A 27138-nucleotide genomic window follows, 5' to 3' on the forward strand; every position below is an offset into this window, starting at 1 on the left:
CACGCTTTTTTATTTTGAAATGAATTCGAAACACTTACGTATTTATGTAAATGTGAATGTAATCTTGTCCTGTTCATTGCACTGGTCTCCTAGCGATTTGGTGTATTCTGTTGCATTGCATTGTATGTGTATGTAGATTTTTTGTTTGCCTATCCTGCTCGGGTCATTCACTTGCTCTGCAGTGTTATGTAAATAAATTTATTAATTAAATAACTGCTGTAAAATAACTATCAAATATGGTACACGATATGCCATAAATTTCCCGGGAAATATTTTTTATGTTGCTGAAATCAGCATATCTAGGGCCGTTTTCTAAACAGGTAAGCGCAAAAATGTTCTCAAATGATACCACAATTCTGTGTTGCGCGTTAACGGAGGTCTGCTTCTTGTGGCTGCAAAAACCCGGGTGGTCTTCGAATCAAATTTTGTCTTCATGCCTTTCACATACTTCCAGCATTCTTTCAGTATAATATACGCCTTAGCATTGGCGGAGTTGGATGTAGCAATAAAATATTAGTCAGGTTTAGTTCTCTATAAAAAGCGCTCCCCTTAAAGAGATCATTATTCTTGTGCGGCTATTAATATTAATCTGTTAAGTTATTCTTGCAGTGGGTGTCCCTACCCGGTATGCTCGGTAACCTTCATGTTTAAGAGTCGCATGCATCCCTCTGACAATAGACTGGCATCCCGATTTCTACGTTAAAGCATATTAAGGTTTTTTTACTAGCTCTTCTTACATTCTCATTCGTCCGCACTGTCACAGTAGTCATTCATGATTGAGAAGCCGACCGAAAAAACGGCGAGATTTATACATCTGGAAAACTGCGCTTGGCCGCTGTCAGACATGTTTAGGCCATTAGCGTACCTATCAGGTAGAAAGAAAATTGTTACGTGAGCACGTAATTAGACTACATGATAGCGGCACACATCATGCGTGCCATAGCTTGCTAAGCGTAAAATCAAAGCAGGGGACATTACAGGAAAATTATGAGTCATTTAAAACATCATTCGCCACCATGGGCGCAAGGCGAAGGTATTCGTATTGAAGCAAAACAGAGAACGACGTGAAAGAATGGCTAGAAACTATTTTAAGCAAAACACGAGCTTTATAAGAAAGTGTAACCAAACGAATACCATCGCATTCTTTCTTAAACTCGTGTAAAGAGGTGGTTTACCAAAAACAGTTCTGCCATGTCGGAGCCAATGTAGCGCCTGTACGGGTTGGGTGCTCGGAGTATCTTGCTGTTAAGCTCGTGGTTCTCGGCGCGAAACACCACCAAATCAGGGCAGCTGCGAGAAAAAAGTTGAACAGTTGCACAGACCACCCACGTGTGGACGATTCACATTGAAGAAGGGTGAAACCCAGCCCTTAAGACGCGTACACGAGGAGAGAGTAGGACAACTCACATGCTGGGGTGTGTGTGTGTTGTCGTACTGTATGTGTGTGTTGTCCCGGCGTGTGTGTTCTACTCTCTCCTCGTGTACGCGTCTTCAAGGCTGGGTTTCACCGTTCTTCAAATATGTACCAACAGGCCCAACACCAAACTCTTAAACGATTCACGTTGCTTGTATTCGAGCGAAGTGTGAATAGATCCAATTTAGTTGGTGGATCAGTGCACAATTGACACAGAAAGTTTCTTCGGCAGGCATGTCCCTTCGTACTTGTCGTATCGCGACTGAGCTACGCTCTGGGTACACACCAGCCATGGGACGAAAGGCTTCAAACAAAACTGGGGTGCATTCGCTTGTTTATTGCGCTCCACAAATATCGGGCTAGAGTGTTATATCCCATTTCCCACAATCAGAAATGCAACTTTCAATGCTGAGAATCAAGCAAGCGAAGTATACTGAATCACACCACAACGCCTTAGGCACCACCGCAAGGTGGTGGGCACGTGGTAACATACGACACGCACACTCTTGAATCGTTTCTAAAGAGCCTTAATTAACACCTGCGACAACGTGCCACAAGTTTATGACGGGTTTTGGTGAAATATTTATCAAAGTACTATAGTATTACCAAGAAAAGACATGTAACCCCGATAGCTTGCCACAAGTCTACAGAATTTCTAAAATCAACTGACCTTTTGCTGAAAAAAACAGTATCAAAAATTCAGAAACGTCCATACCAACAAAATTTTCAGAAACTCCAGAGTGGCAATTGTAGGGTTGTAGGTAAACATTCCTTTAAAGGGACACTGAAGTAATTACATTGTGGGATTAGGAGCTACTTGTAGTCTGGAGTCTGTAGGCCATGTTTCTATCACTCTCGCTGCGTTTACGCGAACTTATTCCCCAGCAAACCAATTCGAAAATGCTCTCCTCCTCTCTGCGTCCTTGCCCATTTTCTGCGGCGTTTCGTATGACGTCACAAAAGAATGGCTTGGCTTGACTGCGGTACGACACGGCTCGCCGACCCAGCGTTTAGTCCGCCGGCCGCTGACGGGTCATCGCAATTCGTTCGCTCAGTTGAAACTGGGCCACGCCACGTTTGTGAATGGGAGAATGTGCCTTTAGTTCGTTTGTACACTGTATCAAGATCTAGGTCCAGTCCAGGTAGCACCACAAAAGAGCTGCATAAGTGCACATGCGACGCTTCGCTAACCGGTATGTTAGTAGGAAAATCAAAGACAATTGATGGTGGGAGAATAGTAAGCGGAGTTCATATAGGCACAAAGAATATAAAATCAACCAAAACTTCTGCGATAAAAAGTAAAACTAGGGTACTAGAAGCACGTTTTTGCGCTGGATGAACAAGCACAGCGGTGAATGAACAAGCACAGGACACCCATTGGGTTGGTTTTTACAAACGCAAAATGTGGCAGTGCAACGTTGGCACGTGCGGGGAGAAAAGCACAAAGAGAACAGAATTCCCGCTGGCGCAGTTTCAGGCAGGGGGCGCGCGAGCACTGCGAAGGCAAGAAATTTGAATGGCGTGGGGTGCTAGCGGTAAGCGGATAACGGCGGTTCAGCCCATTATGGCGAATCACTCCTGTGCATTTCCGACAGCTTTCACATTAAGTGGAACGGCTTTATTTTTTTTTTCGTATTTCGAGCTTTATAAAAAAGTTCTGCTCTATCGCCCGGATAAACTATGAAAAGTGTGTTTATTTGAGCCAGTCTACACAGTGCAAGCAAAAACGAAAGCTTCACAAATTCACTTAAGTGTCTCTTTAATGAACTTGTCTCCGCCTGCACGCCTCTACAGCTGCTATCAAAGAAACTTAAAAGCACTTTAAAAGCATGAAGGAATGCAAGAGCCGGGTGTGTGTTTGTTAATTGCACGCATTGCATTAAACTGCCAGCACCCTAATCTGATTTTATATGCCCATTTTTTCGTAGCGACAGGCGGGTGACTGACTCATCACCTTTGGTATTTGGTAGGCTGTTTGAAGGAAATAACATAAGTGTTGAGTTGATCATTGCCTGGGGAAGGTGACTTCAATCAGCGCTTTTTTTATTTAAAAAAGTATTGTGGTGCATTGGTGTTCACGGACTCGGGCCTACCCCAAAGCCAACGCCCAACCCGGCCCGGTCCGCGAGTCGGGCTTCGGCCGCCAGACTAGCTTCGCACCTCGAGCCGGGACCGACAACGTTTGAAATTTTACTGCTATGGTTACTACTTACTTCCTGTCAAACGCGAGAGCATTATTGTTCACGACCTTTTCATCTTGAAAAGGTTTCTGAGAATCAGATACTACTTTCCAGAAATTGTTTTTTTTTTGTAGTGCATTCATTATTATTACTGTCACGTAGATACATTTTCCTGTCCCAGTTCACACTCCGTGGCTCTCAGGAGGGACCTTTTATTCCCCTCAATAAGACATATTTGGCTGATGATGGACACCGATGACATGGCGTTTAATTGGAGAATGCCCTAGTGTAAATAAGCGCCCCACAAGACCACGTACTCGACAAGCCTCTCCATGATGCTGTGGTTCGCCAGTAGCATGTCGTAGCGAAGGCGGAGGAACAGGATAGATTCTGGGTCACTCTCCTTCATTTCCTGGGGAAAAACAACAGCAGTTCAATGGCGAGCGGAAGGACGGTTCAGTTGGCTCAAACAACAGATACGAAAATGCCTTATTACACCAAACCTTAACACTATATTATTTTTACCACCCATCGCCTGAATAATGCCTCGTTTTTGCTAGCCGCCCGGGTTAATGTTTGTTTATATGTTGCTGCTTATTGGTAACATTTAGCACTAAACATTTATTCACATTTGATAAGCGTAGTCTTGTGTAGCCTTCCTGTCGGTTATTATAACCCTTTCGAATTGGAGGTTCTATATAGAGACACCACAGCGGCTCCACAAGACAAAGAACAGAATCTCATCAAGCGTCAGAGATAGGGCACCACACACACTGCGTGTCGGAACAAACACTGACAATCTTTAAAGCTCATTTTCGATAAACACCTAACTTTAGAGCTCTCACACTTTTCACGAAGATCGAAATATATAGAATACAGGTGCGGGAACTATTTGCGGGAACTATAGGTGACTATTTGTTGTATTGCGCTCGTGCAGTAAGCGTCCCCCGAGTTTCCACAAGAGCTCACGTCTAGCAATTGCATTTCGTAGACGGGAAAGCGTTCGCAGATGCGTAGTCGTGCTGCTGACCGCTCTGCTTGTTCGCCCAGCGCAAAAAAGTGTTTCCCGCACCCTAGTTTTTTATATAGAATACAGGCAACCGTATTTCTGTACTTATTCGAAATAAAAAACCTCTTCTCTACTGAATGTAGTGTAAGCCTCTTAGGCAGTTATGCGTCTGTTCGCACACGGAAAAACTTCAAGCAAGCTTTTCTTTCATCGCAGTAAACTTATTTAATGTAAAAACAAAAGCACAGCAGTCACCTGTGTTACTCCAGGATAAGATAGGCCATAACGTAATCACTTCTTGCGAAAATGTAATACTATATACTGAGCGGTATGTAAGTAAAAATGTCAGGCTATTTCTTGTCGCAGCACCCTGTACATCAAGTGAAAGTGACCACTAAGTTTTCTTAAATTACCCTAATTTGAGTTATGAGGCCTTGTACCGGTTAAATCAACCGCTGGCGCGGATTTTCGTTACGTTTGATCACTGCACTATGTAGAGCCTTTGGCAGAAAAAAAAATGGTTTCCGAGTCAAAATACAAATTCGCTTACACAAAAACGCTCTATACTAAATCTAAAAAAAACACAGTATGTGTGACACGTGTTCTTGTTTCTTTGAAACGGCTTGTTACGCAGCTATTTCAGGGGGGATAAAATATTAGCCAACCTGGTTCAACAACGTAGAGGTGCCGTCAGAAGTAATTGCAGTACGGTAGGTGTGGCCGAACCGCATGGGAGCGCCGTGTAGTTGCACCGGCAGTAAACGAAACGTGCAGAACACGCATGCGCGCCTGCCGCCATCAGCGCCATCGTCGAGACTAGTATGCTGCAAGTAACGCTCGAAGCCGCGTTAAAAGAAGCGGGTTGAGAAGTATAGAGGGGCTATCGGCATTGGCAGGCATGCATGCGTGTTCTGCTCCTTTCGTTTACTGCCGGCGCAACTACACGGCGCTCCCATGTGGTTCGGCCACAGCTGCCGTGCTCTAATTACTTCTGACGGCTCTTGCACGTGAAGCCGCACCCGTGACAAAGAACAGAAGGTGCTATGCTAATTGAGACGTTCGCCAGAGGGGCACTAAAAACGGAAATGTATTGAGCGGAATCTTCAGTTCTTGAGTTCTGATCTTGAGTTCTGATCGGAGGTCGGAACTTTCGCTCTCGAGTAACGAATGACCCGATCGTTGGCGGTGGAGACCCCGGCATTTCGTTGGCTCATCCGGCAGCTGGCCGCGACCTAAGTTATACTGCGATTCCGGGCACTGTTTTCATTGTTTTTTTTTATTACACTGGACGCAAAAACGCACTGGGGACTCGAAAAGCGCACTGACCGAGCCGCACGGTAGCTGCGCAAGTGGCGGCCGTGGCGGCGAAGTAGCGCAGGCTGCCGCAGGTAGCTCGAGCGATAGCCTGTTATCGCTGCACGAAATGGGACTCAAGTCCCCAACAAAGCGGAACATACGAGAAAGAAGTTAATGATGCGACGGCGAATTGTGTTAAAGATCGACATCTGCATACCAGAGCGGCAGTCGACTATCCGCCGCAGTGTCAAGCCTAACACATCGGTAGGCAGACCTGTAGGCAGACCAGCCGGGTGCTCCCAGCGCCCGTCTCCCCACCCACTGTCTCGAGCTTCACGCGTCGTTCTCTAGCCGCGGCAGTAATGTCCACTCGCGACGCCTGCATTACGTCCACGTCGCTCTTTAATTAAGCGGCTCACGAGATCAGTACGTAAAGGCATTAGTAGAAACTGCCGCCGACGCAGAATCGACAGTGCTTCTGAAGCTCTGCCCTGTGACATCCGTCCGGCAGTCGCGTGGGAAGCTTTGTTTATACCAAATCCAGCCTTTCGCGGCACCCGCTGAAACCGAAACTGCGACTGGCCGCATTAAAAACGTCTTTAATTAAACAACCATCGCGCGCTGAAGCAAATGATTGATTGTAGGGTTTAACGCACCGACGCAACGCAAGCTAGTGGAGGGCTCCGGATTAATTTTCACCACCTGGGAATCTTTAACGTGCGCCGAAATCTCGTGCACACGGGCATTTTTGCTTCTCGCCTCCACCAGAAAACCGACCTCTGCGGCCGGGAATTGAACCCGCGACCTCGGGCTCAGCAGCGCAACGCCTTAGACACTGAACCACCGCGGCGGGTGCTGAAGCAAATAGGGTTTCTACACGGGATAAACTGGTCATTAGCTACTTATCGCTACAAAAAAAAACAAGATGAAAAATGTTTGTGTTAGTGACCCTCTAAACAAGTCCACGAGTGACCTCGGCTGCAACCGCCAACCGCAAAGACGAAGTCGATTACGTGCCCGAAATCCTAAACCACAACGGTGAGGGAAGTAACTAATAAGCGTTAACGGAGAAGGCTCAGCAGACCGGATGGCTCGACTAATTATTCATCGAGCTGGGCATCCCTCAACTGCCGTCCACTGCATAAAAAAAGTACCATCCGTTCTTAAGAAAGTTCAGAGAAGCGCGAAAGCTAAAAAAGCGTCCAACCTTTACTGAAAGTGCGTGAAAACCTTCAAAGACCCAAACAGGTAACTAAAAACGAACCCATGCGACGATTGTTCGCATGGGTTCGTTTTTCTTACAAACGCGCCAAACTCATGTACGAACGATCTAGATGAACACCAATACGTGCTTTACGAGGTACACGTATACTACTGTACTCCTTCATGATTCATTCCTGTATTGCCTCATCCAGAACCGTTCCTTTTTCGTGATTTTCCAGTAACCGTTTGGCACAATAGAAGCCCGCTCTCACGCAAACGTTGTGTATCCATAGATCGTACCAAAGCTTTTCGGTCCACCAACAGGTCTATGCGGAAAAGCATTAGTTTTTTTTTTTACAGTACGCCAGTGGTCCCACTAACACAGCTTTCGCTTTAAAAAATGATTGTACAGGTGCCACCAGAAGTAATTGGAGCACGGGAGCTGTGGCCAAACCGCATAGGAGCGCCGTGTAGCTGCACCGGCGGTGAACGAAAGGAGCAGAACACGCATGCGCGCCGGGCGACGGGTGAGAGCCCATCTATACTTCTCAACCCACTTCTTTTAACGCGGCTTCGAGCAAATTATTCGCGACATACTGGGCTCAGCGATGGCGTTGATAGCACAGGCGGTATCTGGCAGCGTCGCTCAAACACTTCCAGCGCACGCCAGCTGCTGGAGAGGCGGCGCAATCTTGCGGATCTGAAATGAACTTTTTTCTTTTCTGATATTTTTATGTGGGTATGCTATCAGCGCCATCTCCGAGACCAGTATGCTGCGGATAATTTGCTCGAAGCCGAGTAAAGAAAGTGGGTTGAGAATTACCGATGGGCTATCACCGTCGGCAGGCGCGCATGTGTGTTCTGCTCCTTTCGTTTACCGCCGGTGCAGCTACAGGGCGCTCCTATCGGTTCCGCCACAGCTCCCGTGCTCCAATTACTTCTGACGGCACTTGTACACCATGATGCATTCCATGTCAAGGGCCGCCACTGTAACCTCCACTCCCCCATTATACCTCTGTTTAAAGTGAATGTTTGCACTTGACGCCCCTCAAGAATTTGGTGTGACCATCTAATAAATGCGCAAATTTGGATGATGTGCATTACAAAGTGTCTCCTTAAAGCGCAATATGATGAATCTGCAATGTAAGAACCTTGGATGACTTCCAGTCATGCCGATAAAAACGTATCTCTAAAAACCTGCAAACCTGCATTCATTTAGCTTTAATCATTAAAACTGTCCTAACGTTTTCTACGCAGCAGGACATTCAGCGAACATTTTGCAAGTTTTCAGTTCGCAACAGCCCTTCTTTGAGAAAGCAAAAATGATCCGCTATTATGCCATCGAGGCGTAGTTCTTCACCTATGCCCATAGCAATTCGTGCGTTGGCGAATTTAAAAGGTGGCTTCACTTTCTCCACCCCTCGCACTCCTCTTATTGACAGCGACTGGACAAAGTGTGGCGCAAATCAACACCTTGCATGTTATCTCGATCATGACAAGCACGTCGACGTTGAGGACCGCGGTGGGCGATAGGCGCAGCTCGACGCCGTGCACCGTGGCGTTGTTGACGAAGCGGGCCATGCCGGCTCCGAGGCGTCGCCAGAGGACGCCGTCACGCAGGCGCTGCAACAGCGGACCCAGGGGCACCGAGGCCAGCAGCTGGGGTACGTTGGAACTGGGGTTGCCCAGCCGACGGAACGCCTCGAAGTTGGCCGCATCTGGGGAAAAAAGAACTGTGGTCGATCCCGTTGTCCTACATCAGTAAAGCACGAAAGTGAAATCTGCAGCGAAATCTCCAGCTGAGCGTAATTTGCGGGTCTGCGGCTGTCTTGTGGGTGTGCTTGGTGAGAGACGTCATGCTGGCGGGTCGCTTCGGAAAAGGTGTACTGGCGTCATTAAAGTGACGGATGTTATGTGAGTTAAATATAGGCGTATTACGCATAAAACGCTTTCGTGTTAAAATATAAAAGCACAAACAGCATCTCCACTCCGTGGATTATGGCGAGGGTGCGAAGTAAGGGAACTCAAAATGACTTACAAGTTACGCCCCGAGTGACACCTGATTTGTGCCCCGACCGTCATTCCAGTTGACCCGTGAGTTGCACCTTGATTATTCCCTAAATGAAACTGCAACGCACGGCTCAAATCGAATTTCGCTTTATTTTCGCTTGATGGTGGTGTGCGCACGGATGAACGCGGACGGACATTGGGAGGTGTTAAGGTTCTCCGCACTGTAACAGGTGAAGGAGTAAGCCGTTTGACTCTCGGGTACTACCTCACGGTCCTAGCCCAATGGGTAAGACGAATGACACTAACTCTGTCTGGTCTACTAGACACAGGGTCGAGTCCTGCCGGTGCCTGTGTGATTTTTTGCGGTGGTACATGCTATGCACATGGACACGGACAGACATTGTGCGGTACTAAGGTGCTCCCCGCCTAAAACCCGCAAACGAACAACCCTTGGTTCTAAGGGTTGCTTCCCCGCAAGAAGACCCTGTTTTCAGAGGTGCACCCTTTACAGCCCGCTTGCTTCGTTATGCAGGCGTCACTTTCGTGACGGATATGACGTCAGCGAAATCTTTGTGTAGCCGGGAATAAAACACTTTCGGGGTAAACGATTGGAAATATGATATACAAGAGTAAAACGGCATAAACAGAGCGCATATACAGCGACCATATGTTTTATGCTGTGTTGGGTAATCGTTGTTTTAGTACACAAAAAAAGGTGGCATGAATATTTATTGCTGTTTAATTTGCGATCCGGCAAGACATTGTAACTACCAAAATTTTTAAACGCAGTGTCATTGTCTTAAAGTACATAATTTTCATTGCTTAAAAAGATTACATTAACTACCCTCACCCTACAATTACGGCACGTTAACATTCACCTCAATGAAGTGACTGCCGCATCAGCGCTGTTTCAACTACAGGCCAACGACACTCGAGGGATTCACGCGGTGTCGTTTAGGGTCGAGATGCGAACCTCAAAAGCTTTTTAGGAACGAAGTGTGCTGTTCAATCTCCCTTAGTTTTTGCAAACAAAAGAAACGACACTCTGCACAAAAGCGAAAAGCAGAAACTCCCGTGTGTACGAGGTTTCGGCGCAGGTTAAAGATCCCCAGGCGGTTCAAATTAATCCGGAGCCCTCCACTACGGCGCGCCTCATCGCCTGCGTTGCGTCGGTGCGTTAAACCCTACAATCAATCAATCGAACTCTGCACAAGTTGCTAGGCGTATTGTATTTTGTTGCACTTATCCCGTTGCCGCATGCGAAGCAAAGTGTCACGCACTGGTGGGCAGGAGCGTGTAATCGACGTAGTCGCTGAGGATGTCCATGTCCCCCGTGTAGATGATGTGAGAACACAGGCTGGCCAGATTTGCCAGGCCTGCAAGTTTGGACACTCCGCAGACCAGGGAAGGGGGAACCCCTGCATTGAAACAAATAGCCGTGCGGATTAACGATTGCCATTGCTTATTTTAGGGCGCCGCCCTTTGGCGCCCGCCTGTGGGCTGAGCCGGTCGTCGGCACAACCGAGAGAACGAAGGCAAGTGAAAGAAAAAGAGAACGATGAAAGAAATAAAAGCAGGAGAGTGTCGTGAAATTAGGATGGGAGGGCGGTTCACCTCGGCGGCGCGAGCCAGCGCTCTCCGAAGGTATGCGGTGGGGGAGGGGAGGGGGCAGTATGCTGTGCCCGCACGAGGCACGAGGCACTTCGCGCCGCCTATGCAGAGGCTCATCATCGCTAGCGTCGAGAGAACCCACGAGTGAGTGCTGCCTCAGCACACGGCTGCTGCGCCCAAATATCGCATTAGGGAGCACTGTAATCGCGAGCCATTTTTTAAAGCAAAGCTTAAGAACTTTTGTCCAGCGATTTCATAGATGCGCAAGGTGACCTTTTGACCCCCGGCGACACACCCTTCCCAGCCCATCACGTGATTCGCCGGCCCCGCTGTCGGCGGTGCGCACAAGGCCCCGTTATAAGCCGTTTTGCGACTTAGCGGCGGAGGCCGCTACGGGAACGGCCGCTCAGCTGATCGGTAGCCGACCAAAACCGGCGCCTCCCACGCATGCGCTGCTTGGTCGACTCGGGGTATATGACTCATTTTGCGCCGTGTCCGCCGTGAAACAGGAACGCCACGTTCGCCGAGAATGAAAGCGAGGCCGGGCCTCCTCCATGAGCGTTGCACGGGACCGAGCGGCTTTTAGTCGTGGTCGGCAATACAGCTACATCAAAGATTAAGCAGTGATACCAAGACTCAACCACACTAAGCCAAGATTTTGCTTTGCATATCCAAGGTTAGCTGAGCTTAGCCATTTTTTATTCGTTAGCCATTTTTTATTCGTGTAATAGTCGCCCTACTACGTTAGCTTAACACTCAATGTCTTCAGAGTGACTGGCTAGTGCAAGTGAATTTATTTATTTAGCTCCGAAAAGGTCAGCTCCACAGAACAGAATGATAATGCCAGAGAACCTCCAGAATGTATCAAAATGACTTTCTCGAATGCGTGTCCTCATCTCCACAAACCTGATTTCTTGTCTCCTCTGGCCTTTGCTGCCAAGCAGGCATGTTGGCAATAAAAACCTACCAAGGTGCGCGAGTAAAAATAGAGTTTTGGGCCTCAGTTGATCTCCTTTATTCTTTGTGGACAATTTGGTTTGGCGCAACTTCAGCGGACGTTAAGGGTGCAAGGCAATGCTATTACTTTTTATTTCGGTGCCCATGTTTGTGCCTGTGTAGGAAGCTGCTGATGTGACCCGTGTGAGAATAGCTAGAATTTATACGTTTATAAATAACGCATTTAGGAATTAAAATATGTGTGTTTGTGTTGCCTAATGGGAGTGGTTACTAGGCCATGGTATAAGTATGAAAAATGTTACAGGGATGATTAAAAAAATGAACCAATGGTATCATGGTATAAGTATGACAAATGTTACAGGGATGATTAAAAAAAATGAACCAATGGTATAAGCCAAAAAAGACGCATCCCAGGCAGTACAATTACTTTTATTTTTTCTTATTACTTTATACATGTGTATGGAGCTATTGATTTAACCTGTATAGAAGTAACAGGTATTTAACCTAACACGTTTAAAAAAATGGATTTGTGTAAAAGTAACAGGTATTTAACCTAACACGTTGGTAAACAATGCATTTAGTAACTAACGTTTGTGTGCTTGTGTTGCCTCATGTCAGTTGTTCCTAGGCCACGGTATAAGGTTGGAAAACTTTACAAGAATGATTGAAAAAAGTCATCCATTGGTGAGCCAAAAAACCCAGTCATGGCAGCTTATGTTAATACCAGCTACTTGGGTCAGGGTACTCGGTGACTTGCACGGGCATCTTGTGCACCCTTTTTCTAGCGCTGAATTCATGTTTCGAGTAACAGAATGGAAATACTAAAGTAGCCTGCCTCCATGTAACGTTATTAACCTGATGCTAATTCAGTTGAGTTCAGCTGTCACGGCACCAGGTGTCTCCTTAATAGCCATGTTTTAGGGGCGAAGCCCCTAGGGGATTGGGCTGCCGGCGTCTTCTGTCATCGTCGTAGCATCGTCTCATGTAGTCACGGTACTAAAACACCGGAACACTCGTTCTGGAAGTATTCGTAACGCGTACGAAAAAACACCGGGACACTCGTTAACGCCTCGCCACAGAACGTAGCACGCACTAAAAAACACCGGGGCATTCGTTTACGCCTCGCTCAGGAACGCTTCGTAACGAGCACTAAATAACACCGGGAAGCTCGTTTACACCTCGCGCTAGCACGCCTCATGCTTTAAAGACACGACACGAGACTTTTACAGCAAAGCTTTATACCTGTGCCCCCCTCCCCAGTCGTTTCATCCCCGTTGGCAAATACGCCGACGAGCCAAGAATGCATGTATACCCTGCATGCCTCGCCTAGGTTTCGTGGCCCGGGATTTTTTGTCCACTAAAAAAGAAGCTATGGAATGAAGTAATGTAGCACGACAGTCATTAGTAGGATTTCATTTCTAAAAGCGGAGAAATCCTTACATGTGTCGGCGTTTCTCCTTCCTGAAAATCATAAACGAACACATTCAATGGGCTTTCAGTGGCGACCTCGTCGCCTTTTTTCTTGCACGTGTTCCCGCTATATTTGTGACGAATATGCATGCTAAACAGATAATAAACTAGTTTAAAACCCCCAAGCCGCACGGACAAAAATATGTTGTGAGCACTCCCTCCACACAATTAACAAAATGCACAAAATCCGGAGGGTGAAATACAAGTTCACTTTTAAAGAGCAACATGCATTCGAACAGGACGTTTCCCTCACTCCACCTTCGCCGAGAAATGCAGGCATCGAATTGGACGACAAAATAAATTTGCGTTACGGCTGCACGAGAATGAGGGCACGCGCCGGAATACGCCTTGGTCTCCATGCACTTCGTCTTCTGAGACTATCGCCTGGAGGCGCACGCTACTACCTGCTTCGGCCGCTTCTCGTCACCTACATCTTTGCTATTAACCTTCAATACTCACAAATAATAATGGAAATTACAAATACTCACTACAAGATCGCACGAAATTAGGTAGCAAATGATTGTGCCCCGTTATAAAGCCGGTACGACATCTACAAATGCGACACGCCCTTTTTTTCTTCCGCCACCTGTTGGTGGTAAAAAAATATGCCTATCGGCTAGCGAATAAATGTCAAGTAAGTAAATTCGTGTGATACGCTGCCCAACCTTTCGATAAATTTAGTTCTCTGGCCTTTAAGGCAGACATTATTGGGCTGCAAAATGTTTCTTTCATTTAGTTGAACAAAGGGAAAACGCGTTTGTCAATGAACTCGACAAGAAAACAACGTCGAAGAAGAAACGGAGCCCGATTTTCTCCTCTAGCTCTCTTTCAGAGACACGTACACTCACCTTGTGGGTTGACTGTGCGGAGACTAACCACCAGCACACCTGGAAATGAACGATAAAAAAGCAGATTGCGGCATGGAGATATTTCCTAAGGCAAATAAGTTGTTTACGAGATCATTGATTGCATGCTAATTCACCCCCTCGTAGAAGCAAGAAGGAAACAATTAGGTTTAACGTGACGCAGTGCAATCAAACTTTGTGCTGTGTACTACGGTTGTGCTGTAACATATATTAAGGCAAAAACGTTAGGTGCCACATTCCGTAAAAAAACTGACGTTTTTGTTGAATTTGCAGTTGTTGTCCGGTAAAGAAAATGGCCGTGGCTGTTAAACGTAAGCACAAAATTTGTTGGGGCACTTAAGCTTGCTTTCGTGGTTAAGGTGAACGCCACGCGATACTTAGTAGCTTGTGTACCGCTACATCGCATCTGCATCTCTTTCTTGGCTTTCGTTTACCTTTTGGTTAGAAATACTGTAACAGACTGCGACGCCGTGCAGCGTCCCTTTTGTAGGTGTGCTGCACCTTAGGGGCTGGGGGTGTCCGCGTCTCGGGTCGTAGTCGCCTCATGCCATCGTATTCTCATGTAGTCCCGCTACTAAAACACCGGGACACTCTTTTCCAGTGCCTCGCCCTTGAACGTAACGCGTACGAAAAGAACACACCGGGACATTGCATTGGCGGGAAGCGCGAAATAACACGAACGAGGATAGAGAAGAGAACAACATGTACAAGACGAAGCGCTACCTCATCTCGTTTTCCAACGCCTCGCACTAGAACGTTTCATCTCCATGGGCAAAAATGCATAATAAAAAAACACACCGGGACACCCGTTTTACAACGCCTCCCGCTACTTCTTAGCATACTTCTCAGATTGCTGTGGCGTGTGACACGAAGAGAACTTACAGCGAGTCTGTCTCATTTTATTGCTTTAATCCAGTTCAACGCAAAAGAGGGCGCCACCGCCTGACCAAGCTCCGGCGGTGGCGCTAATCAGAGCGCGCGCCCTGTTGCAAGAGAGAGACTTCCAATCTCTCAACTGGTAAACTGCATGCTTCTTCCCTCCACAAATTTCAAGTTTATTTATTTATTCCTAACACTGTTAGCCCTTGCGGGATGTTACAGGAGAGGTAGTGAAGATTGCCAGGGATTTTTTTTTTTTTTTGCTTTAGTTTCTTCGTGTTACGGGGAACATTGCACCTGCAAACCGTATGCCACATGTCACAGCTTCCCTAAAATCAGGGTTTTGCGCGGCTGGTGTGCACCTATCCTCGCGTGCCGTCACGTTCAGGTGTCACGCTACGTGCACTACTCTACATATTTTTTTTTTGTTTCCAATTCATAGTTTTCAATTTTGTGAAGCGGACACATTGCCCATCAAAGCTCCTGATTCCTGGCCAATCCCCAAAGTGTGTATGTGCCACTAACGACGACAACTTGTGTTGTACGTTTGCAAAGTGCGGTGATAGGCCAGTTCGTAGAAAACAGGGATGTTAGTACGCAGAACCACGTTCAAACCCACCACATCAAAAATGTTTCATTTTATTTATTTACTTTTTAGAGCGACGGCTCTTTTCTTGACCGGGTAACAACAATGGCGCTTTTTCACAGAATGGAGAACTTAAATATTTAGCGTTGAAACACACGCGATGAGGTTGTATTGAAACCCGCGTCCCCTCAATAGCAGGCCACTGCCACTGCGCTGTCTCCTGACGTTGCCAGAGGTTGAACCAAAGCAGTTGTTACAGTTGTTATTTTATTCGTAGCTCATACCCGCTTGGAAAATTGTGAAGTAATCGAAAGTTTCGATGGACACAGTGCCCGCATCATTAAACTCAGAGATGTAAATAGTAAACGTAAAAGTTGCAGAATATTGCTTCCCACGTGAAACAGGAACATGAGCCACGTGAGTGGAACTGCCGCACACCAGCCACACATAACCCCGATTCTAGAAAAGACGTGCTGTGTGCCAGTCTTAGTCCAAATGTACACTCTTCCTTGCATCTCCCGCCTGCACCGCATGTACCCCGCTCTGTACCCTTCACCCCACAGCCCCGCTTGTGGGGTGGTCCAAACCATGGATCACATCCTCTGGCAATGCCACCACAACCCATTCCCTCCATATCGAGACGGTGAGCACTGGGCGAGGGCGTTGGGCAGCTCGGATTCGGCGGTGCAAGATGCCATCGTCGCCCGTGCTGCCAAAGTCACCAGGGACCTACCTCCCTTGGTCACCACCCCTCCCCCGAATTAGCCCTTGCGGCAGTAAAAGTTTTTTCTCTCTCTCTCTTCTTGCTATAATTCATGCTGCATAAGACGAAGAAACGAAAGCGAAGCAACAGACGCAAATATGGTGTAGCATAAAAGGGGTCGGTCTAAGAAGTTTTCGCCGAAGACATCGATACAAAAGCAATAAATAGGGCAATAAATAGGCATTCAAACCACCTGAGCGGTCTTGAGTGCTCCAGGAGTTTTTGTTTTTTTTTTAACTCCTAGCTTTCATCAAGTACCTCACGTACACCTCGCTCCCAAATGTAATTCCTAGACGTAAGTCGACGCTTTTCGATAAAGTCTGCGCGCAAAAAATGATTTTCTCCCTAATGTACGACCTGATCCCAATACCGTTCTTTTACAATTCGTTTGTACGCAAGCTTCAATTAACACAAATTTAGGCACTCTTTCATGCTCTGTAAAACTGCCGGCCGAAACATCCGTTATCGATGAATAAGCAAAACACATACCCACCACCTTGTTTCTTGTAAAATACCCACCAGCTTTTGAATGATTCTTTCTGCCTATATAAAAATCAGCATCGTAAGTGAAACAATAAATGCACGGGATGAGAGAATTCCACTCGACAACGATCCCGTTTGAGCCGTTTACAAAGTAGTTAAAGAAGGCTTGCGAAACATACATCATTGCGTGCATGTATCACCATGACGTTAATCCAGCCAGTGCCAAATGCAGACGTCGAAGCGTTGCTAGACCCAATTACTGAGGACATTTTAATATATTCTTAGTTGGAATGCACAGAATAATTTATAATGCAAAAAGGTGGCGGTCTGCGTATTTACAATGTGATAATACTTTTGTCATTTGCCTACATAATACTTGGTGACACTGTATACTATTCAAAAATTAAGCGAATCGAATTCTCATTAGCGGAAGAGTTTTAGAAGGGCGGCCAAAGCCACCTAATAACGTGTACCGGCGACGAGTGGTAGTCGGTTCAACGCCGCCACGCGTGCTCACCCCTCTGCTTGAAGAGATGCCGCGTGGAGGCCGCCAGTGCCGCAAGGACGACGAGGGTGAGCAGGAAGCCGCACATGTAGATAACCGCTTCGGTGTTCGTGGGCATCGGCAGACTGTCACGCCGCTCCATCCTGGGTGCGCATGAAGACGTGTCCGCGTGATATCACATCAGCTGCAGCCCTAACCATCGCTTTTGTAACGTGCTTACGCAGCACCAGAAGCACCCGTACTTTCCCGGGAGTCGCCCATCCGGGCCTCGTCAATTACTGCCACTATTTATACCTGTAAAAATAGGTGCCCGATTGTTTGCCGACCGACCGACCGACCGACCGGCTGACTAACGTAAGGAATAAATCATCGACGTCCAACTGCTATAACTACAGACTTCATACTTCGGAGTACATGTCCATCACCACGTGGGTGCTCCCCAAAGCGCTATTTTTGGGAAGGTACACCCCTAAAATTAGAAAGCGAGGTGATATTTTTTATTTATTTATTTATTTATTTATTTATTTATTTATTTATTTATTTATTTATTTATTTATTTATTTATTTAAAGTTTACCTCGCATTGCCCGAAGGCACTAGTACAGACGGGTTACGGTATTAACATAAAATATCTTCATATTTGCTGCCCACTTGCGCTTGAGACATTTTTCGATTCTTTAATGGTTCCAACAAAAAAAAAGATTTTGCGAATGAGTCCGTCCTGATACGCAATAGCCTTACTTTGAAAACATGGTAGTTCTATATGAAGTGTACTGGCGTTCTTTAAGGTATATTGTGTTGATTCTTGTTTTCTGAAAGGATATCTTTACTGCAGTTTTCGCCGACGCGAGGAAACCAGTTCCCACCCAAGTTCGTATTCAATTTGATTGCAGCTATCCCGCCTCTTAAGCTGTCCCAGGGCAAACTTAGCCGCCCCGTTTTGAATTTTCTGTAGTTCATGAATCGGTGTGACCTGCGAACGATCCACACGGTACCGGCATAATCCAGTGCAGGTCGAACACATGTCCATTAGGCCGTCAAGTCGCCCGTCTTATTGCACTTGGCGTGTTCAAGTACATCGTGTCAAGTAGGCCGTCGACTTGATCCCGTCAAGTAGAGTATGGTTTGCTCTAAAAATCCTAAGCAGCGTTGCATAAAATTTAGCGCCCTTCCAGCTCTCTCCACCAGGCCGCTTACACGCACATTCCATGAGCAATCCGATGAAAACACTACACCTAGATATTTATAGCTGGAAGCTTCTTTTAGACGTTCATTGTTTAAAAGGTGCTCACTCTCCATCGGCTTCCCGTTCCTTGTAAATAAACGTGAATACACTTCTTTTATCTAAATTTATTTTCCGCAGGGTGCATAAATCCTGAACAGGTTCCAAGTCAATGTTGAGTTGAGTAACGTAACTCTCACTAATTATTTGTTTGTACAGAACGCAATTGTCGGCAAATAGTCGCAAAAGTCTAAACTCATGAATATCGTGCCCACACACTCAGATAACCAGGTGTTTTTCAGTCCGTAAGAGGTTCTGAAAATTATGTTCTTCTGTTTCCACTAACAAGCACTAAGGGTGCCAATCTGCGTTTCGTAGCAAATTGGGTGTTTTCAGAGATTTTAAAGGTTTTTACACGATACCTTTATTGCCCTTACTCTACTAGTCTAATTCAAGTGCCTCAGCTTTTTTGTTCCTCTGCATGGCTCCAAAAAAATACTGGCCGATTTTTAATTCCTCTTGACAGGTACTGCATTTCGTCAGAAAGGCTTAATTGGCAATAGTGATGCTTAAAAGCGGCAAACAGACGTGTACCTGGGTTCCGGTTGGCTGGGTTTTTTGTGGCCTTTGCGTCGTTTCTTGCATCTGCGGCATTTCTGGCCCTTGTGCTTCTTGTGGCCTTTCCGATGTTCGGGAGAGAAGTCGATCATCACATGCTTCTCTCGCCCATCGCCCACAATCTCCGGTGACTCCAAATTCTCGGGTTGGCCTTCGGATGCGCCAGAGCTGTGTGTTCCGGACGAGGAAGTGCGGCTTGACAAAGGAGAGTTGGGGACTGACACTTCAGGGTCGTGGAGGTCCGAGGAAGATGTGGGCGTCGGGCTAGACACAGGTGAGTCGAAGTCCGCAGGACTTACTGGGGACGAAGCCGTGGTTATGGGTGAAGTCTCCAAGGCGACAGCGTCAGGACTGGGCGTTAAATCATCTGTAACTAAAAGAATCATTTTGTTGTGATCTTTCAAGCTTTCTGTATGTTGCCTGTCACAAGAGGGAATTGGAATATGAGTCTTAAAGTTTAAAAATCACGTCATTATAATGCCTTCAAGGGGGTTGGAATTGTCTCGGCATTTTAAAGTCGGCTCCACCTTGTAGGTCTGTACTCGCAGTGAACTTGGATACGGCCATTGCCTTTTTGTGTGGTTTTAAAGCGAAGCAAGGTGTGCCGTGACGGAGGGGTTCACAATTTTTTTTATTGCGTTCCTGCCTTAAAGGGACCTTGCAACATTTTTTTCAACTGTTTTTGAAATCTTAAATGCTTGCAGAACGTAGTCACCCATCACACCCAGTATTTAAATTAGGGGGTCGCAAAGTACCTCAGACAAAAATTACTGGCCTATGCCCATCAGATAACTTGTAAACTCGGTCAAAAGATTTTTCTCTCTTTCGCGCACTTTACGTTCTTCGACAGCTCGAATTAAGTCACTAAGGCCATGTACCAAGTGTTGGTGGATTTTCCTTTAGTTGCAGCACTGAACCCTTTCCGATAGCAAATTTAAACACAAAAAATACAGCATAAATGGAAGGCGTATCTGGGGCGACCAGCAAATCACGCGTTGCCGCTCCGTGCTGGCGATAACTTTAGCTTTCGCAGTGGTTCCAGACGCGAAGGAACAAGTGAAAGCGCTTATAAAAAGTGCTGCAGGGTCCCTTTAACTTTCCTTCCATGCGCCCCTCCGCAGCCTTCGGCCTGGAATGTTCTTGTATTATTTTCTGATACCAGGCGCGCGTACTCTTTCCATAATCCCTCTCTCAACACGCGTCCCCTTAAATCAAATGAGCGATGAGAGTTTTATTGGTGTGTTGCGTAAGTGATTAATGTTTCGCCTCAAAAATTATGAGCGATTCGGCTCCGCTAAGGTGGACGACCTGCGAAGTCGAGGTGACACAAAAGTTTCAACGAACGTGCGCACTCCTTTATAGCCTTGATCGAAGGTTATTGTGAAAATATACACGCGCACTCGTGCGGTTTCTTGTTTTCTTTCGGTTTTATTGTCTGTCGTGAGGACAAATACAAAACCTGTATGAGCCGGATAAACTCCACACGCCTAACGTTTTAACGGCCCAATCAGCCGCAGGAAACTTCACACGCCCCTGCATACTGGCCAACAAGAGAGTGCAAAAGGTCTCTAAATAGAATCGGCATTGCTTATAATTTCCACAAAGAGGGCGGTGTGGCCGTAGTGCGGCCGACGCAGTTCACACAGCAGCGAATCTTTCAGAAACCGTAGGAGTTTACCCAACCGCGGTTCCATGAAAAAGTCAGTAAGAACGCAAACAAAAATTACGAAAATAAAAAAATTACGAACCTCTAGTCAAACTGTCTCACTTTAAAAGCAATCAAAGCACTAATGGAAACAAGGCAGCAGAGGGTCTTATAGAGGGCCGTCACAACAATTGGCGATCTCAGTGCATATCGAATCGAAAATGAAGGCCGTAGTTTTAACGAATTATTACCAGCTGAGAAAAATTTTATTTCTCCGAGACGGCATCTGCCGTCTCCGAGGTTACATCGTCATACTCAACTACGTTTTATCCCTCTCAGTGCATTTACTTAAGCATTCTCCAGGTCTCCTCAAATTAAGACAACGTTATGCTCCAATCTTGAGTTGTTCAGCTATTTTCTATTGACTGGTATTCTTGAATCCCTCAATCAAGCTGCGTTAAAACCTTTGCAATACGTTTCGCAAATAATTGCAACGAAATTGTATCCTCTTCTCTGACGTCAATCCTAACTGCGAACTTTTTACTAATAATCTACAGGTTATCCTGCCCCTGGATCTATGGGGTCTGTCCTGCAAGAGCACTATATAGGTCTCCCAAATCCTAGAGCGCTATATACTTCCGCTAACTCCCGGTCCTCACAACTCTTACAACACTTCGGTTATATCTACTGTACCCTAACTGCGAACTTTTTACTAATAATCTACAGGTTATCCTGCCCCTGGATCTATGGGGTCTGTCCTGCAAGAGCACTATATAGGTCTCCCAAATCCTAGAGCGCTATATACTTCCGCTAACTCCCGGTCCTCACAACTCTTACAACACTTCGGTTATATCTACTGTACCATGTTTTTTTTTTGTGCTTCGTAACTTCAATCTACACAGGGTTATTACTCTCCGCGAATTTTTCCATTACGAGTTTGATGGCATGAACATTGTCTGTTGTAGAGCAGTATTCTCTAAATCTAGTGTATTCTAACAATGTTCAAAATCGGGGGGAGGTAGGGGGAGTTCAAGGCGATTATCTTGGATAGAACAAGAAATATGCCGATAGCTGAGTAATTTTAATCTTGATATCTTTTCTGAATTAAAATCAGGGTGGAATTGTCCAGTATGTAATGTTCTCTGACACTGTGGGAAACATTTTCCAGCATTCCAGTACGCCATTACAATTATTTTTTTAGTAGATTAGCGGTTATTACATTTTCACAGCCACTTTTACTTGCCTTCACTGCTGCGAGCGCGGTTTCCCTCTTGCCGCACTGCTGAAACCTCGCGATCCAGGCTTTGTCTTTCAAATCTGTTTCCCGGCCTGCTGCTGCTGTAGTTTAAGTCCGCGTTAGCATGCCCGCTGGAAGCATTCCTGTTATTTCGGTACTATGTCTTTAGACATTTTTTTTTTCTTCGTCGACTTTACACGGCCGCCCCATGTCATTTCTTTAGTTGTTTGTATTTTTACGGGTGGATATAACTGTTCTTGATTATGTTTGCCCTTTTTCATAATTCTGCCAAATAGATTTGCTGCTTCCTTGCTGCTTCCTTCCTGTGTACTGCGTTCCTTACCAGGTCCTCACCCTCCTGCATCTATAACTTACTCTGCTGTTACTATAGTTAGGCTGTCTATCGAACTGCCTACTCTTTCTTACTCTTCTGTTGACGGCACAAGTTCTCCAGAATTCTCATTCGAACACCTGTGCGGTGTTTATTTTCTTTAATAATGGCGACCTTTCACGCTTTTTAATCTAACATCTAGCCTAGTTCTGCTCCTTCCCATTCTGCGATCCCAGTTCTTGGCGTTCCCTAAAACTTCAACACCATGCAGAATGCACACATTGGCGCTGAGAAATAAGCCAAATTTACTATTAGTTTCACCACGAGCTTTTCTATGTCACTGTCTTCGCTTGTATGAGGAAGAACGTATTCTTTCTCCAAGCCCTACGTCCCTTCAGCTATTCAGGATACCCAATCTATTGTTTTCCACTGTCCGTTCGCCTACCTACCTCCCGACTACAGGGCCAAATACTCCCATTGCTATATTCTACAGAATTCTAGCTTCAGTGATTGCCAATACTGTATCCTGGCGAAAGCCTTTAGTACTCTGATCTCCAAAGATATACATTGGCGCATAGGTTTGAACTACCTTAAACTTGTACATGCAATTTATGACCTTAACAGCTTTATCTCTTCTCCTAACCTCACCTAACCTGTGATATTCCATTCAACTCATGAGGACTTAATAGGAGCACAGGTAAGCCCCCCTCACTGAATGCCTTCAGCGTGTTTAACATTGCCATATTTAGCCCTCTTTCACGGGATGTATATACCAACACTTCCTTAACACCTTCCGTTCTATCTGTAACCTGACCACCACCATGGTCATGTGCTGTAGCGACTCCTCTTACCTACTGATGGTGTTGCATGGTCTGGAGAGTCACCAGGGCTGTGGTCAATTATCCTCATCGTGGTTTCCCCGGTGTCGTCGTTTTTCTGCAGCACCTCCAGCATGGGGTCCTGGTCGGTCTGGAAGGGGCCTTCACTGGAGACGCGTTGCGCCTCGACCATTACGGCATCCGTCACCGCTTCCAGCAACTGTCCCGCCTCTGGAAGGTTAGACGTGTTGGCGCTATTTGGTCATCGGCGCCCTTGCGTCGTTAGAAGAAAAACGCTGAAATGCAACATTAGATGCCGGACGCACGATTTGGCCGGCTGGCCTTGTATACGCGTCCTCATTCGAACTTCTTATAACCGGAAACTCTGCAGCACAATCCCATTAAAATCAACAAAATTGTTTTGAATTTTCCAGCGAGGACATCGACTCCCATACTACGTTGTTTCCCGTATGACAACAAAAAGTGTATTATTACTACAATAGTGAGCCAGGTTGCACGTAAAGTAGAGGTCGACTGAGGAGGAAAGAGTGTGAGCGCTTGTACGACTAGAAAGAAAGAGCTCAGAAACCTCGTGAGAAAGGGGAGCGAAAATATTCAATGTCTTCAGGCTTTGTGAAGTGAGGTGACCAGCGAAGATGCACGCAGTTCACGGAGTGCACAAAACAAAACACGTATTCTTGAAATTTCTGGTTCAGTATGTTTTAGAGCTAACTAGCTGAGTGATACACAGAAAGGCTAGTTTTATCCTATCGTACAGGGATGGGGCTGTTCATTGATCACCCAGGTCGTATGCATCTTCCTGCGTAACTGTCTGTGTGCAGCCATTGTTTTAACACACCGGCCCAAACGCGGTCAGGTCTCACCGGGTCGAGCGACGCCGAATTTAAAATCTCAGAACAGACCGTGTGCCTCCGTGCGCCTGCACGTGCCCCTCTCTCCCTCCTCCCAAGTGCAGGCATAACGGAGCAACCAGTGATGTGCGTGCGCTTAGCCGTGAATGACGGCGTTCAAAATGTCGATGCGGAAGCCCTTCAAGCAGGATGGCAAACACCAAAAAAAAGGTCGCACCGGCAGCTCCCAAAGAATGAAGCACGAAACACTAGCTCTTGGGAGGAAAAATCTTCGTGCTTCGGCGATTTATCCATGCAAGCTATATGTGGAAACCGACAGATACGCAGCTTTGCTGTAAAAGCTGATTGCTCACGAAACCAGTTCAAGCACTGCAGACCACTGGCGTTTCCCACGGAGCAAGAATTTACTTGGATATGAAGAACGTGAAAATAAATTGCACAACTTAACATATGTTTTTGCAATTTGTAGTTCCAAGTTACCGCCCTTAAATATAAAGGTGATACCTTCTATGGCTTGCGAAACACTCAGAGCAAAGTGGTGAACTTGACACATTGGACAAATCAAGGATTCTCCTTAAACTGTAGGTGTGTGAAATTTCTTTGCGCTACACATAATAGCTCCACAATATTGAATTCTGAAAGACGTTCGACCATCTTAAAAGGTTTTGCAGCTCTAAAGAGATATTGTTCTGAGTTGGGTTTGAACTTCATCTCAATAAAAACAACACAAATTTCGTTCCGGCACCCCATTAGTTTTATAGTATTTTGCTCTCACGCATCTTAAATTTTAACACACAAACCTTTAACATCCGCTCTTAAAAAAAACTGGATAAAAGAGCGAAAACTTTCTTATATACAGCGTACGGCAAAATTGCATCAGAACATTCGATACAAATATGTTCGACATTTGCTGAAAGTTCGTCGAATCGATCGTGAAACCTTCAGAGATCCAATTCGCAAACGAAGGCTGAGTTCATGCGGCAATTTTTTAGCGCAAAATAAAGGCATCTGCAAACGATCTAAGCCTACACGAGTACGTAGTTTATGAGATAAAGGTATACTGAGGTACTCCTTCATGATCGTTGCGTGTACTGTCTTATTTAAAACCGTTCCTTTTTCGTGATTATCAAGTAACCGTTCTCACACAATCAAATCCGGGTCCACGCACGCGCATCGTATCAGAGCTTCTCTGCCGACCAACCTGTCTATGGGGTAATGTATTAATTTGTTGACAGAACGCCATCAGTACCATTAAAAAAGATTTCGCTTTATAAAGATTTGTTGCCCACTCGCACCAAATGCTTTCTGTTCATCACATTCAGTTATCAAGGAGAACTTGCATTTGGAGGCAGAGCTACTTATGAATCGCCTTTCAAAAATTTACGAAGTGCGTGTGGTACCAGGTATACCCATAAGCTTACCGCGCACGATTACGTCCATTAGTTTTAGTATTTGCCATGTAGGTTAAATGTGGAAAAGTGAGTCAATAATAAAAAAACTTGCCAAGCTAAAAAGCCCATAAAGAAAAATGACACAAAACTACGAAAACAGGCGCAACATCGAAACATTTCAACAACAGAAACAACGCTGTTTGTATACGACATCTAGGTGGCTATACGTCATAATAAAGAGAAACGATGAAGTGTAAAGGGTGCTAACAATCGCTCTTAAGCATATGTAAAACATTGCACATAGCAACAATACAACTGCCGAATCGTAAAGCAATCTATACGGACAGTGACAGTAGCACGCAGCCATTAGAGGCGCATACCGAATTGCAAATGAATTGGGACGGCTGAGGTTCTGAACCCAGCGAAAATTTGACCACATTTTTCCGCGGGGGAAACCATGGGGTGCTGCGACGCATCTGGGCGGTGCTTGTTACGGTTGCGCCGACCATCGCGGTAGCAGACCTGTTAGTCTCCATTCAAATCATCGGTGGTCATCGGATGTCATCGGAGCGGCGGCGGTGGAGCGACTGAGCGGAGCGGCGCAGTTATCGCGTTTATATGTACCGCGCGTTAACGGTGAGGGGAATGGGAGAGAGTAGCGCATGCTCATGTGTTAACCGAGCGCTAACGCGCGCTGACGCACAGCTGGCATGGCGAGGAGAATAGGGGAGAGGCTTGCGGACTACGGATGGATGGAGGGACAAGGCGAGTCAAAGAGATGCGTCGCATCTAATACACGCTATTTTCCATTTAGCTAACGCGTAATTGGCTTCGATCATCAACCGAATTTGGGTCACCGATCTTATTTTTTTTTTCGTTGCTACAAGGAGGCGAAACGTTACAATGCGTTCGTCGAAAGCATTCGTCTAAAGCATTCGTCGAAAACTAGACGCCTCTTGGCGCAAATTGCAGTGGAAACCCACACATCATCTTAGCGCACTCTGAGAGGAAAAGAACTGATTCCCCATCAGAAACGATTCTTGCCATTCTCGCGATTGTCCCGACTTGCACAAAATATTGTATGCGCCCAAAAAGCCTCTCAATGGTGCTCCTGCATTTTTTCAACTTGTACCCATTATTTGCAGCCCGTCAAACCTGGTGCCACGTCACCGCTCTTTACGTACGACCGAGACACCATCTACCGAACATTCTCACAGAGAATACAAATGTTTCTGCACGTTCCGGGTGATACCCGAATTAAGCGCGTTACATTTGAACTAATGAACCTCAATATAATCGCCCAGTCTCCGAGAGCCTCAGAGGCGATGACCGAAGTGGCTCACAGTTACACTCACAGACCCCGAGTGCGCCAAGCGGTCTCATTAGCACTTCCCCTCAAGCAGTCAACCTTCGGGTAGTACTCACCCAGGGATTCAGGGGTCCCCGTTAGAAGCTCACTTGCAGGTTCCATGTCAATCGGCGTCGTAGGCCGGCGATATTAGCAAGCTCCAGAATGCGAGAGCGCGAGGGGCGTTCTCTTCTTCTTGTCCTTCTCCTTCGCAGCCTTGCCCACCCCAAAAATTACGAAAAATGTCAACGGCCCAAGGCAAATATGAGAATGATGATAGGCATGATATGAAATACAATGAATACTCGTAAACGTTCGTACCGCTCAGAAATTCAACTACTAACAATGCGTTTGTAATCATGGCTCTCTTACTGACAACATATTACTGCATTCAAAGAGGGCCCTGTATGATCAGCCAAGTTCAC

General features: G+C 46.1%; 1 protein-coding gene across 1 annotated transcript; it reads right to left on the bottom strand.

The window, feature by feature from the left end:
- Positions 1-1148: 1148 nt before the first annotated feature.
- On the bottom strand, positions 1149-27138 carry LOC144146720 (uncharacterized). The gene is made up of 9 exons (XM_077678648.1): positions 26791-27138; positions 23136-23333; positions 19048-19444; positions 17245-17375; positions 13999-14037; positions 10393-10530; positions 8576-8820; positions 3912-4006; positions 1149-1290 (listed from the first exon to the last, which is right to left on the bottom strand). Exons 1-9 carry the CDS (start codon positions 26834-26836, stop codon positions 1149-1151), a joined length of 1431 nt encoding a protein of 476 aa, XP_077534774.1. The 5' UTR covers positions 26837-27138.

This window comes from Haemaphysalis longicornis, unplaced genomic scaffold, assembly GCF_048455015.1.
Source record: "Haemaphysalis longicornis isolate Haplotype H1 unplaced genomic scaffold, Haemaphysalis longicornis Haplotype H1 scaffold_7, whole genome shotgun sequence".
Lineage (NCBI taxonomy): Eukaryota > Metazoa > Arthropoda > Arachnida > Ixodida > Ixodidae > Haemaphysalis > Haemaphysalis longicornis.